This window comes from Euleptes europaea, chromosome 7 (genome assembly GCF_029931775.1).
Source record: "Euleptes europaea isolate rEulEur1 chromosome 7, rEulEur1.hap1, whole genome shotgun sequence".
Taxonomy (NCBI): domain Eukaryota; kingdom Metazoa; phylum Chordata; class Lepidosauria; order Squamata; family Sphaerodactylidae; genus Euleptes; species Euleptes europaea.
Genome location: NC_079318.1, coordinates 79,449,544 through 79,463,333, shown reverse-complemented (window position 1 = coordinate 79,463,333; position 13,790 = coordinate 79,449,544). Strand labels below are relative to the sequence as shown.

Genomic DNA, 13,790 nt, shown 5'->3' with positions numbered 1-13,790 from the left:
GGTTAGTAGCCATGGAAGGACTGGTCTCCCCTTTGGGCATGAAATGGGCTAGCCCAGTTGAAATAATCCAGGTGGAGACAGAGGTCTGTGAACAAGGTACAGAAGCAGATCAAGACAAGTGGAGCTGAACTGAAACTGGGGCAGGGAAAGGAGGGAAGTCTAGCAAATCAATTTCTTCTAAATTTGCTTGCTAAAAAAGTTTCAAATAATTCTCTCCCATTTGCCATTTTTTTACAAGATGACTATAATACTAACATTAATTTTTGTAATAGGAGAAAGAAGTTACAACACATTGAATTTTTCAAGTTGCCACCTTCTACTCTTACCTTTACTTCTACTCCTAACATGACATGAGATTTAGCACAGTTTTAAGTGTCCTAAAGACACAAATCTTGACGTTTCAGAAATTTCATTCAGTTTTGAGCTGGTTTAACATTGGTTCAGCTCTGATAAGTGATGAACCCTGGAAGGTTTCCCTTGAAGACACCTGAAAGCGAAATAAATATCTTTTTAAAAAATAAATTAAATATTTTTATTAAGAGTGAGGTTAGCAGGGCCCATGCATACTGTGTGATTAAAAATTAAAGCAGACCCAAACCCAGCTAGCTTTTGTGCCAAGGAACACGCAAACTACATATGCATATTCTTTCCATAGCCCTTTCTGCTCTTTTCTGAAGAACTTGTGCTAATATAGGAAGGTTCACAGGAGAAAACCTTTCTTTAAAAATAGTGGAATAAATGTAAGGCCCACAAATTGGGTGAAAGGTTTTTCCTATGGACCCTAGATAGGGTTGCCAACATCCAGGTACTAGCTGGAGATCTCCTGCTATCACAACTGATCTCCATCTGATAGAGATCAGTTCACCTGGAGAACATGGCCACTTTGGCAATTGGACTCTATGGCACTGAAGTCCCTCCCCTCCCCAAACTCCACCCTCCTTAGGCTTTGCCCAAAAAACCTCCCACAAGTGGCAAAGAGGGACCTGGCAACCCTAACCCTAGATACTCTGGGACCAGGAGTCTTCGCTGCATAACTGCAAAACAGGATGGGGTAGGGTTGCCAGCTCCAGGTGGGGAAATACCTGGAGATTTTGGGGAGGAGCCTAAGGAGGGCAGGGTTTGGAGAGGGGAGGGACTTCACAATGCCATAGAGTCCAATTGCCAAAGTAGCCATTTTCTTCAGGGGACCTGATCTCTATCAGCTGGAGATCAGTTGTAATAGCAGGAGATCTCCAGCTACCATCTGGAGGTTGGCAATCTTAAGTGGGGGGGGGATTTGCAGCTGAAAAACAGGACTTTGATGCTTAAACCTTCTCCCTCTGGCTTAGGGTTGCCTGGTCCCTCTTCGCCACCGGCGGGAGATATTTGGTGTGGAGCCTGAGGAGGGCGGAGTTTGGGGAAGGGAGGGACTTCAATGCCATAGAGTCCAGTTGCCAAAGCAGCCATTTTTCTCCAGGGAAACTGATCTCTATCAGCTGGAAATCAATTATAATAGCAGGAGATCTCCAGCTAGTACCTGGAGGTTGGCAACCCTCCACTGGCTGCTTTCTCTATGCAATCCTTCGCCTGTTTGAAACCCTCCCTCAACTTCAGTGGCTCTTCCACTGGAGAAAGAGCCATGTAAGCTGGAGAAAACCTCTTTGGGCTGGAGGATACTGAATCCTCTTTAGGCTGGAGGATATGAAAAAGTGCACGCAGGCACATGCATAAACCCTGATTATGAGCAGACACCTCTTTCTAAATCTAGTGCATATTGTTAAAAAATGGTTTCGAAAAACTGGTAGGAAATGGAGGCTTGCAAGGCAAATGCTTTTCAAAATGGTGCATTCATTATTACTATCATTATAACCTTGTCAATATCATGTAAGGCGGATTCACATAGGTGTGTTCCTCGTTTGGTAACTGCACTGTCGAGCAGTAACTGGCATATGTGAACGTGCTCCGCAGAAAAGGCCTCCCATTTTGCTTCAAATACTCTGCTTTCTGGTCTACATGCACAAGAGAATGGGATCATAGGCTCCTAAGATGGTATAATGGATTGTATTCAGTTTATTGGGGGGGGGGAGTAGGGTTGCCAGCTCTGGGTTGGGAAGTACCTGGAGATTTTTGAGGTGCAGCCTGAGGAGGGCGGGGTTTGGATAGGGGGAGGGACTTCAATGCCATAGAGTCCAAATGCCAAAGCAGCCATTTTCTCCGGGTGAACTGATCTCTGTCGGCTGGAGATCAGTTGTAATAGCAGGAGATCTCCAGTCACCACCTGGAGGTTGGCAACCCTAGGGGGAGGAGACTTCTGACTGTTCTTCGGTGTTAAGAAAACTCCCTGCAATGAGAAAACTAGCTTAACAGACAGCAAGCTGGACTAGAATCTTCCCCCCCCTGGTGCTAGTTTTTCACTTGCAGGGAGTTTTGTACATAGAAAAGTATCAGGCATGGACTAGGAAGTAAAAACAGCCCTGGAACAAGGTCCTCTGAGGGACCCCTGAAGCACTGTCAGTGCCAGTGAGAGGTCTGAGCCAAGTGGCCCCTGAGGCAGAGATGCTGAGACTTTGCTTTGCTTGCTTGCTTCCTGCCACCAGTAGGGCAGTGGCCCACCAGGAGATTTCCCTGTAAGTTAAATGGCTAGTCTGCCCCTGAAAAGCATGAAAAAAAAGACCTCTCCCTTGTGTTAGTACAACCCACACCACCATTTCATCTCTTCTTAGGGTAAGGTTGCCAACCTCCAGGTGGTGGTTGGAGACCTCCCACTATTACAATTGATCTCCAGGTAACAGAGATCAGTTCCCCATGGAGAAAATGGCCACTTTGGCATTTGGACTCTATGGCATTTAAGTCCCTCCCCTCTCCAAAACCTGCCTCCTCAGGCTCCACCCCCAAAATCTCCAGGTATTTCCCAACCCGAAGCTGGCAACCCTATTTCTTCTGCTGCACATACAAACCAGGCCCCCTTTGGGTCGACTCCTGCATTCAGCTGCCACTAACCCAGGGATGAGTATCTGCATGTGTGAACGGGTGCATAGCAAACTATATTTTGACTGCCTGAGCCCACAGTGTAGTAGTAACAGCTAGTATTTTCTCTGTCAGGATTCAGAAGCCTGCTCATCCTCCTGGTGTGGAAAATAGCATCTAAGGTGTGGCTATGGTGTTTGCTTCCAGATCAGACTCCTCTTACGATGCCTTCAAAAAGCTTAATGTCTGTCCATGCCACAAGGAAGTGACCCCGTGCTCAAACGGGGTGCAAGCAGATGACAGAAGGTAAACAAGAGTCTGTGCATTCAGATGTTTCTGGTACAGACAAGTTGGATTTGGCATTGGGCCTGCCGAACCATCAAGAAGACGCTGTATTGTGCTTAAGAAGTCTTCCGTTCTAGGCGCCACCCTAAGATTCCAAAATCCACAGGTGCTGGCAAGCAATTGCCAAACCCTCAAGTCAAGGCTGGGGGGTTGTGTTTGTCTTTTGTGTGTGTGTCACAAGCTTGGTTTGGGGGCAGAACTAGGACCTTAACAGCTGTGAAACAGCCCTTGAAATTCTCTGCACAAGATTCCATCGGTGGGTTTGCTGTAGTCCGAACTCAGTAACGAAGATTAGAGCCAAGAGCCTCTGCTGGTGGCAGCTAATATGTCCAACACCCCTTAGCTCCTGCAACAGGTTCTGTTCCCACCGTTGGGAGGCAAACTTTGTAACCTGTGGGGGTATATGATTTCCACCCCGTTCCTGAAGCACAGTTTAAGGTGAGCAGGGACCATCAACAGCACTTGCTTATCTTTGGGGAAAACTCACGGTGCGGCGGCTCTGACTTGCGCCCCTGAGAAGTTCAAATGATGGGTCCTGGAGTACTCTGCTTCTGCCCCCAGGCTGTAGATACGTCCCTCTTGCAAAGGAGTCTTTGATGGCTGTGAGGATCTTCTCTGTCCCTGCCAAGAGTCCTGTGGTTGCCTGTCCTTGGGCAAGCTGGGGGGGGGGGGGAAGGATGAAGAAGCACAGTGAGAGAAGTTTTGTTAGGAGCTTGTTCAATTGATACCAAGAAGGCACAGATGGCTTTGAAAGTGAAGTTAGGCAGATTCATGGAGGATAGGTCTATTTGTGGCTACTGTGTGTGAATCATAGAGTTGGAAGGGACCACCAGGGTCATCTAGTCCAACCCCCTGCTCAATGCAGGAAACTAACAACTACCTCCCCCCCACATCCCCAGTGACCCCAACCCTCCCCCCACCATGCAGGATCCCACAATCAAAGCACTCCCGACAGATGGCCATCCAGCCTCTGCTTAAAGACCTTCAAAGATGGGGATTCTACCACCCTCCAAGGCAGTGCATTCCATCATCGAACCGCCCTCACCGTCAGGAAGTTCTTCCAAATGTTTAGGTGGAATCGCTTTTCTCTTAGTTTAAATCCATTACTCCGTGTCCTAGTCTCTGGAGCAACAGAGAACAAGCTAGTTCCCTCATCAACATGACATCCCTTCAAATATTTAAACATGGCTATCATGTCTCCCCTCAACCTTCTCTTCTCCAAACTAAACAAACCCAACTCCCTAAGTCTCTCCTCATAGGGCATGGATTCCAGACCTTTGACCATTCTGGTCACCCTCCTCTGGACACGCTCCAACTTCCTTCTTAAATTGTGGAGGCCAAAACTGGACACAGTATTCCAAGTGAGGTCTGACCAATGCAGAATACAGTGGTAGTATTACTTCCCTTGATCTAGTGTGTGTAAGAGACTAACAGAGGTGGTTCACCATTGCCTTCCTCTGCATGTGTGTGTGTAAAGTGCTGTCAAGTCGCAGCCGACTTATGGTGATCCCTTACGGGGATTTCAAGGCAAGAGACTAACAGGGGTGGTTCACCATGGCCTTCCGCTGCATAGTGATCCTGGTGTTCCTTGGTAGCCTCCATTCCAAGTACTAGACAGGACTGACCCTGTTTAGCGTCCGAGATCTGATGAGATCAGGATAGCCTGGGCCACCCAGGTCAGGGCATCAGTGGCCACTAGCCATGGTGAATGAAAGGAGCCTCCACATCCAGAGGGAGCAAACCTCTGAATTTGGGTGCCAATTTGGGTCTTCTTTGGCTGGTCCTCTCTGCCGTTCACTAGCTCTGTGGGACTGGGCAAAATATATATGTATGTGTGTGTGAATGAGAGAGAATGTATATATGTGTATGTATGTGTGTGTGTGCCCTGACCTGGATGGCCCAGGCTAGCCTGACCTCATCAGATCTCAGAAGCTAAGCAGGATCAGCCCTGCTTAGTACTCGGATAGGAGACCACCAAGGAATTCCAGGGTTGCTATGCAGAGGAAAGCCCCTCTGTTAGTCTCTTGCCTTGAAAACCCTACTGGGTTGCCATAAGTCAGCTGCGACTTGATGGCACTTTTTTTTTCCAAAGAAAGGCTAAACGGTTTAGGACTTCTTTAGGGATGAAAAAAGCACGAGGATGGTTTATAAAATGATGACTGGGGTAGAAAAAGTGACAGGGAGATGGCTGTTCCAGAGCCAGATTTAGGTTTGATGAGGCCCTAAGCCCGTGTTGGCGAACCTATGGCACGGGTGCCACTTCCGGCACGCGTAGCCCTCTCTGCCGGCACGCGCGGTTCCTCCAAGCCGCTGGCCTTTCCGGCTCTGCCCCGCCCCGGATGGGGGAGACTGTAGCCCAGGGGTGGGGAACCTCCGACATCATTGGCGGTGGCCCCTGGACTCTCCCACAGAAGCTGCCGCCATTGCCGCCGCTGGAGCGTGCGCGGCCGGCCAGGCGGGTTGGAGAGCGGGGAACAGAAGCCAAGTGCCCACTCTTGGCATGGCCGGCGGCTTCTCCGGCGCCCTCTGGGCCTGTGCGGGTGGAGGGGCGTGGCTGGCCGGTGGGTGCGAAGGAGGCGCCCTCTGCCCCACCCTGCTCGCCTCTCACAAGCCTGCCGCCGCCGCCACGCCCCACCGAGTGGCAAATCCAAGGCAAAATCTCCCATGCATAAATGGCCTCTCTTTTTCTGTCTCCCTCCGTCCTTTTCTTTCCCTACTTTTCTTTCTCTCCCTTATTCCATTTCTTTCTCCCTTTCTCTCTCTTTTTCTTTCTTTCTCTCCCTCCCTTCCTTCCCTTTCCCCCTCCCTTCCCTTCTTTCCTTCCTTCCTTCCTTCTTTCCCTCCAGCGGCTTCTCCGGCGCCCTCTGGGTCTGTGTAGGCGGAGGGGCGTGCAGTCCTATTCCACTTTTTAAGTGCCCACAAGCCATCCTCCAAACACCTTTCCATTTGTCTTGATATGTAGAGAGAAAACACTAAGGAACTAGTTGCCAATCTCCAGGTACTAGCTGGAGATCTGCTATTACAAGTGATCTCCAACCAATAAAGATCAGTTCCCCTGGAAAAAATTGCCACTTTGGCAATTGGACTCTATGGCACTGAAGTCCTTCCCCAAACCCCGCTCTCCTCAGGCGCCACCCCAAAAACCTTCCACTCATGGCAAAGAGGAACTTGGCAACCCTAGCCTCTCCCTCTGGGCCCCCTCTGGGGGTGGTATTCAGGTTAAATTGCCGCATCGGCACTCAGCGATAAATAAGTGGGTTTTTGGTTGCAGTTTGGGCACTCGGTCTCTAAAAGGTTCGCCATCACTGCCCTAAGCTATTGAAGGTAATGGGGCCCTTTATATGTCCAGCTGTCCTTAGTCAACAACAAATTGTCGCTGTTTTTTGTGTTGAATATATGCTATATGGTAATTTATGGACCTAATAGGTATCTAAAGCCATTTGCACATAACAAAATATGTATTTTATCAAAGTAACTGTTGATTTTGGAAATGTACATCCAGTTTTTTGGCTATAGCTTGTTTAGCTTATACGTAAATCCGGCACTGGGCTGTTCCAAATGTGATGATGGGCACTGAGAGGAACTCTCAAAACAGTGGCCACCTATTTAATTTGCAATAGGTTCAGGACAGACAAAAGCAAGTCCATTCCTACAGAGCATAAAATAAACATATGTAATTCTCTGTCACAAGATGTTGTGGTGGCCGTTCACTAAAAACGATTGTGCAATTTAGCAGGGACATGAATCTCAACAGGTGTTAGCTGTACAAGTCCTTAGGAAGACTGCCTGTCAAGACCAGATACTAGGGGAAGACAGCAGTGAAAGGTTATTAATTTCCTGCCCTCCTTGTGGGCTTTGTCTGGAGGCAGAGTGCTGGACTAAATTGACCTATGGTCCAAATCCAGATGAACAATTCTTACATTCTAAGATGGAGAGAGGTCAGTTAAAGCATGTGTCTGCAATCTGACATGATAGTTAAATGGAACCTCCATGTTCAAAGGCAGTTTACCTCTGAATTCCAAATTCTCACGACAAACTGCAGCAAGGGCTGATGTCTTCATGCCCTGCTTGGGAGCTTCCTAGAGTCAGACCACTGATCTGCTTTTGACTGGAAGCAGCTCTCCAGGGTCTCACATCACTTAGGATCTGATCCTTTTAATTGGAGATGTTGGGAATTGAACCTGGAACCTAATGCATGCAAAGCAGATGCTCTGTCACTGACCCATGACCCCTCCTCTCATCTGGCTGGCTGCCATTGAAGTCCAGAGGGACTTCTGATTTGATCCAGCTAGGCAATTCATATGAACAAAATCTGCCTCCTGAATCTTAAAACAAAAAGTATGATGTGGATCAGCTTAATGCCATACAGGATTTTAATGCTGCAGAGATGCTTTATATATTACTATCATAGGATCATAGAGTTGGAAGGGACCACCAGGGTCATCTAGTCCAACCCCCTGCACAATGCAGGAAATTCACAACTACCTCCCCCCCCCATCTATCCTTAAGTACCGGTATACCCACCCTTAAAACTGGCAATGCTTTTCAACCCCCTCAACATTTGCTAACCCCTTACTCACTGTCTGGGTAATTGTGCCCTACTCAGCAGCCCGACACACCACGGGAGGCGGCACCCTTCTTAGGCATCTTCCTCCAATGATGCCGATTCCACTGGCACTGCAGCAGCCTCCGGAAGGTGGTTCGGAAGGACCTGTTGCACAGAGCGTAGCACATTGGGTTGACCGTGCTGTTGACGTAACAAAGCCAGTAGCCGAGTTTCCAGAGGCCTGGGGGGATGCACTCCTGGCAGAAAGTCGACACCAGCACCATGATGTTGTAGGGTGTCCAGGTAATGATGAAGGCCAACAGGATCGCACTGAGTGTTCGAGCTGCCTTCCTCTCCTTCACTAGCGAGAGCGTCTTCCTCTTGGAGAGGTGGTTCCTGTGCCTACTCCTCCTTGGGATTTGCCTTTTGGTCACTACCACTGTCTTATCCCTTAGTGGTATCATTGCTTTCTTGAGTCTTTTGTCCTCATCTGGAGGTTGCTTGGGGATTGTCACAAGGCCCTTTTCTCCATCCCAGTCCCTCTTGGCAGCTGCCTTAGGATCTTGGTACTCTGTTTCCCTCGGTGGTTGCATTACGGTGCTGATCATAGGGAGCCGGATTACCATCGAGCAGATAGAGTGAACTTCGAAGGGTTGTTCCTCTCCTTCGGACGATGTCAAGGAATCGGCAGAGGCCTCCTCCACCTCCTCCTCCTCCTCGGTGGTGTTCCAACTTCCGTTGCTGCTCTGATCTAAGTAGAGGCCTTCAGTCTTCTGTCCGGGGAAACAGAAAGCCTTCATGGGGACGATTGCCACGGCTGGAGAGGTGGCAGGATGTGACCGTTCTGAGCTGCTACTGCTGCCGCTGCCACCATGTTGGGTTGTTTTGGAAGGTACTCGTGGGTTACTCTTGAACTCTGAGGCCTGTAATCCAGAGAGCTCCTTCGCTCTCTTCTGGGTCTCTTGGTAGATTCTCCAGTAGAGGGCCACCATAATGGTGACGGGGAGATAAAAGGCAGCAATGGCTGTTCCAAATGTGATGATGGGCACTGAGAGGAACTGAATGTAGCAGTCGTTCTCAGGGACTGTTCGCTCTCCGACCACGTTCTGCCAGAATAAGATGGCAGGTGCCCACAGGACAAATGAGATAGCCCAAGCCAGGCCTATCATCACAGCTGCTCTCTTGGGTGTTCGCTTGGCTCTGTAGGTGAGGGGACGGGTGATGGAGAAGTAGCGGTCAAAGCTGATGACCAGGAGGTTCATAACAGAGGCATTGCTGGCCACATAGTCTAGGGCCAACCACAGGTCACAGGCCACATTGCCCATTGCCCATCGTCCCATGACAATGTACGTGGTGTACAGATTCATTGAGATTGTCCCAATAATGAGGTCGGCTCCAGCAAGGCTGAGCAGGAAGTAGTTGTTGACCGTCTTCAGATCTCGGTTGACCTTGAAGGAGACCATCACCAGCAGGTTTCCCACGACTGTGACCAACGAGAGGATTCCCGTCGTCACTACAATCAGGACCACCTCCCAAAGTGAGTGGCCCGTTTCTGATGGTGTGCCTTGAACCTCCAGGGACTCATTGTGACCCAGTGGAATTTCTGATAGGTTCATGGTGACTCTACGATTTCTCTCCTTGCCACCTTCCAAGAAAGGGTCCCAGAACAACAGCCACATGAGTGTGTAGGGCCAGGTTCTTTCTCGATGGCTACCACAGATGACAGACAGAGCGACAGTGCAGAAGTTATTCTTCAACCCAAGAGCACAGTCTGACAAGAGAAAACAAATCCAGAAGTGAGATAAAGTACTGTGGGTCATGATGGATTTTTTCCTTGTTGAAAACATCACGAGATGACGATGAAGAAGAGTTGGTTTTTTATATGCCGACTTTCTCTACCACTTAAGGAAGATTCAAACCGGCTTACGATCACCTTCCCTTCCTCTCCCCACAACAGACACCCTGTGAGATAGGTGGGGCTGAGAGAGCTCTAAGAGAGCTGTGACTAGCCCAAGGTCACTCAGCTGGCTTCATGTGGAGGAGTGGGGAAACAAATCCAGTTCACCAGATTAGTGTCCGCCGCTCATGTGGAGGAGTGGGGAATCAAACCCGGTTCTCCAGAGTCCACCGCTCCAATATGTCTAAACAACAATTTTTTAAAACCCATTTCAGTCTCCTTTTACAATTGTGTTCTCTTGCTCAACCCAAGTTCTGTGAAGAGGCTAAGTATTTTTTTTTAGGAGAGATTCTCTTTATTCTCTCCTCTGGGAAAAAAAAGGGAGTCATCTCTTAATGTATTTACTTGGCTGTGAGCTTTTGTAAACTAAGTGGGAAGTCTCGTCAAAGTGAGGAAACTAGGCAGTGATCCAGAGGGCTTTGTGTGCAACACTGTTTGTGCATCTTTGTGCATAATAAGATGCACATCCTGTTGCACAAACGGTTTTGAGTCCTCGCCCAAAAGAAGAAAAGGGTGATGGATGACTTTGAAATATGTTTAAATAAAAAAGCCCTGCTTCGTGAGTCATATGAGGGAGCAATTAGGTATGAAGAAAGATGGCTGTTCCTAATAAGATTCTCCGCCTGCCGTCTCACACACTGGGTAAAACTTCCAGCCCTGCCTGGTTGTGGATGGCAGATCCGTGCTCGGTTTGGAAGACCGACTTTGACGGGATAAAAATGAAATGGACAGGAAGGCAGCCCTTCCCCTCTAAAGTTTCCAAGGCTATTTTTTTAGTTAGCTGCCATAAATTTACCTCAGGTAATGTTTGGAAAACTAAAAATTAGACATTATGCAGCCCAAGATTTGTGACTTTTATTTCAAACATGGTGTGAATAACTCTCCTCACCTGAATAGCTCTTATTAATTTATTTCATTTTAATCCCAAACTTCTTCCAAGGAGCTCAGAGTGGCATTCATGGTCCCACCCACCCACCTTCTACCCTCACAACAACAACCCTGTGGGATAGTTTCAGCTGAGAGAGAGTGATTGGCCCAGCGTCACCCAGTAAGCTTCCATGGCTGAGTGGGAATTTGAGCCTGGGTCTCCAAGACCCTAGTCCAACACTCTAACCACTACACTAGGCCAGTTGGCTGCCTGTTCCTGCTTCTTCTGCTCCATCTTCTGCCTGACTTACCCCTCTCTAGAAGCTGAGAAGCTCCACCAATTGTAACTTTCTTCTGAATAGTTCAGTCCATCGCTCCATGGCCATCAAATTATTGCGTTTTCATAGAAACGTTTGAAAACGTCCCTTGCTGCATGATGAGTTCAGCGTATACTTGACCCAAAGTCACGGGAAAGAAGCCCAGAAAAACAGTCACTGACCATGGAGACAAAACAGAAGAGGGCAATGTGGACTGAGATATCTCTTTGGGCAGAAACAATCCTGTGGTTCCTCTCAAAGCTCATGAGGTACATTTCATGCTTTGAAGGATTTCAGCTGTTTACCATCAACAATGGGCAATGTAACACAGATGCATACCAAGGGGCCAGGCCTGGCTACCGCAGCTCCGGATGCCCACTCTTTCCCCATATCCATTTGGGAAACACAGGACCTAATAGCATCAGCTACACACTATCTTGGGCTCACCAATGGAATCTCTGCCACCATATGTAAAAAACGTCTTCCTGCTTTCTATATTACAACAAACAGGTCAGTCCAATCTATGAGGAAGTATGTGTGTTAAGTGCTGTGAATTCGCTTCTGACTCATGGTGACCCTATGAATCAATGTCCTCCATAATGTCCTATCTTTGACAGCCTTGCTCAGATCTTGCAAACTGAGGGCTCTGGCTTCCTTTATTGAATCAATCCATCTCTTCTTGGGCCTTCCTCTTTTCCTGCTGCCCTCAACTTTTCCTAGCATGGCTGTCTTTTCTAGTGACTCGTCTTCTCATAATGTGACCAAAATACGATAGCCTCAGTTTAGTCATTTTAGCTTCTAGGGTCGGTTTAGGCTTGATTTGATCTATAACCCACTGATTTGTTTTTTTGGCAGTCCACGGTATCCGTAACACTCTCCTCCAACACCACATTTCAAAGGAATCTACTTTCTTCCTATCCGCTTTCTTCAATGTCCAGCTTTCACACCCATACATAGTAGCAGGGAATACGGTGGCATGAATTAATCTTGGTGGCCAGAGACACATCCTTACACTTCAGAATCTTTTCTAGCTCCTTCATGGCTGCTCTTCCCAGTCTCAACCTCCTTCTGATTTCTTGGCTGCAGTCTCCCTTTTGGTTGATGAATGGAGCCAAGGAATAGAAAGTCTTCAATCATTTCAATTTCCTCATTGTCAACCTTAAAGCTGTGTAACTTTGTGGATAGTTGTGTAACTATGAGGATAAATCAATGGACATCTATCTAACATAAGAGATCAACGAGTTCATTTACAAGGCACTCGGTTGCTGACCTGAAAGTCACCTCTACAGGAGGCTTTGGTGTGAAACATCTTAAGTCATATTCCGGAAGACGTCTGACTGTATTTCCTGAATCCCAAATGAGTATCTGGGATCCCTTAGCCATTTATGAGTGTGAATCAGCTTGGCAAACAAGGTGCATCGTCACCAAGGACGGCTATTGTACATGGTCTCCGAATTGTTCTTCTTTACATTTGAATTTTACAGAATTGTATCTCACCTTGTCTTTCCTGCATTTCATGGCCCTTTGATCCTGCTCTAAGGTGCCTGTTTTTTTTTTGCCACCGCAGACTAACAAGGCTACTTCTTTGGAATTGTGACTTCCTGGTTTATGGTGAGCAAGAAAACGAGTCCAGCGGATAGCCTGGCTTGGTGGTTTTCTCTCGAAAGCAACATTGGGGTCGTGGTTCATTTCTGCCCTTCCACTAAGGCGCTCAGGACAACAATATTTGTTCACACAGCGCATAGTTAAATTGTGGAACTCCCTGCTCCAGGATGTAGTGATGGCTGCCCACTTGGAAGGCTTTAAGAGGGGAGTGGACGTGTTCATGGAGGATAGAGCTATCCATGGCTACTAGTCAAAATGGGTACTAGTCATGATGCATACCTATTCTCTCCAGGATCAGAGGAGCATGCCTATTATATTAGGTGCTTTGCAACACAGGCAGGATGGTGCTGCTGCAGTCATTTTGTTTGTGGGCTTCCTGGAGACACCTGGTTGGCCACTGTGTGAACAGACTGCTGGACTTGATGGACATTGGTCTGATCCAGCAGGGCTTTTCTTATGCTATTCAGTGCTTCTCCTCTCCACCTTGTTATTCTCACAAAACCTCTGTGAGGTAGGCTGAAAGAGAGCAGCCCAAGGTCACCCAGAAAGCTTCAAGGCAGAGTGGACACTGGGAAGCCGGGTGAGTCCAGTCTCAGTCCAACACTCTGGCACACAGCAGCTACCTGGACCGTGGCCCCGTCCTATTCGTGGCCTTTCTATCCCGGGCAAATGCTCGAGGAGTGGCCCTGAAGGTCTTTCTGAGCTGAGGAAAGCAAGACCTTTGTTCTGTAAAATTCTGACCAAGGAATGAAACCAGTCCTACCTGAATGCCCTCCATACAGGGCAAAGGACTCCGCCTGGCTTCTGCCAAGCCATCGTCTCCCTTCCCGCAGCCGCCTTCACTTTGGTGTTGGTTTTCTTTTTGGGTTTCCCCCACAGTGGAGGAGTCAGGGCAATGGTAGCAGGGGAGGGAGCTGCCAGCGGTCCCTTCCCAACGTCTTCTGCTGTTTCTGTTCTCTGTGGCTTTACCCTTGTGTCAATATTAATGTTTTGCATGTTCAAACAATGCCTTCTAGCACCTTGGAGGCACCTTGAAAGAGATCTTAGTGGAGGTTTATTTTCCCAGGTCTTGGGCAGGGAAGGGAATCACACTTAGCAGGAAGCCACCCCTCCTCACCCTAGATGCTTCTGTGTGGCTACTGCCTGCCCCTGATTTTCATGGCTGGTTCATGTTTTGGGAGCTGCCCAGAACTCTCAGAAACCTTAT

At 48.2% G+C, this 13,790-nt stretch overlaps 1 protein-coding gene across 1 annotated transcript; it reads right to left on the bottom strand.

Moving 5' to 3' along the window:
* Positions 1 to 7,893: 7,893 nt before the first annotated feature.
* Positions 7,894 to 9,542, bottom strand: CHRM1 (cholinergic receptor muscarinic 1). The gene has a single exon (XM_056852970.1). It carries the CDS (start codon positions 9,514 to 9,516, stop codon positions 7,894 to 7,896), a length of 1,623 nt encoding a protein of 540 aa, XP_056708948.1. The 5' UTR covers positions 9,517 to 9,542.
* Positions 9,543 to 13,790: the final 4,248 nt, after the last annotated feature.

What these genes read in the sequence shown, in the direction of transcription:
- CHRM1 (XM_056852970.1), bottom strand. Translation starts at nt 9,516, where the DNA reads ATGTGGCTGTTGTTCTGGGACCCTTTCTTGGAAGGTGGCAAGGAGAGA.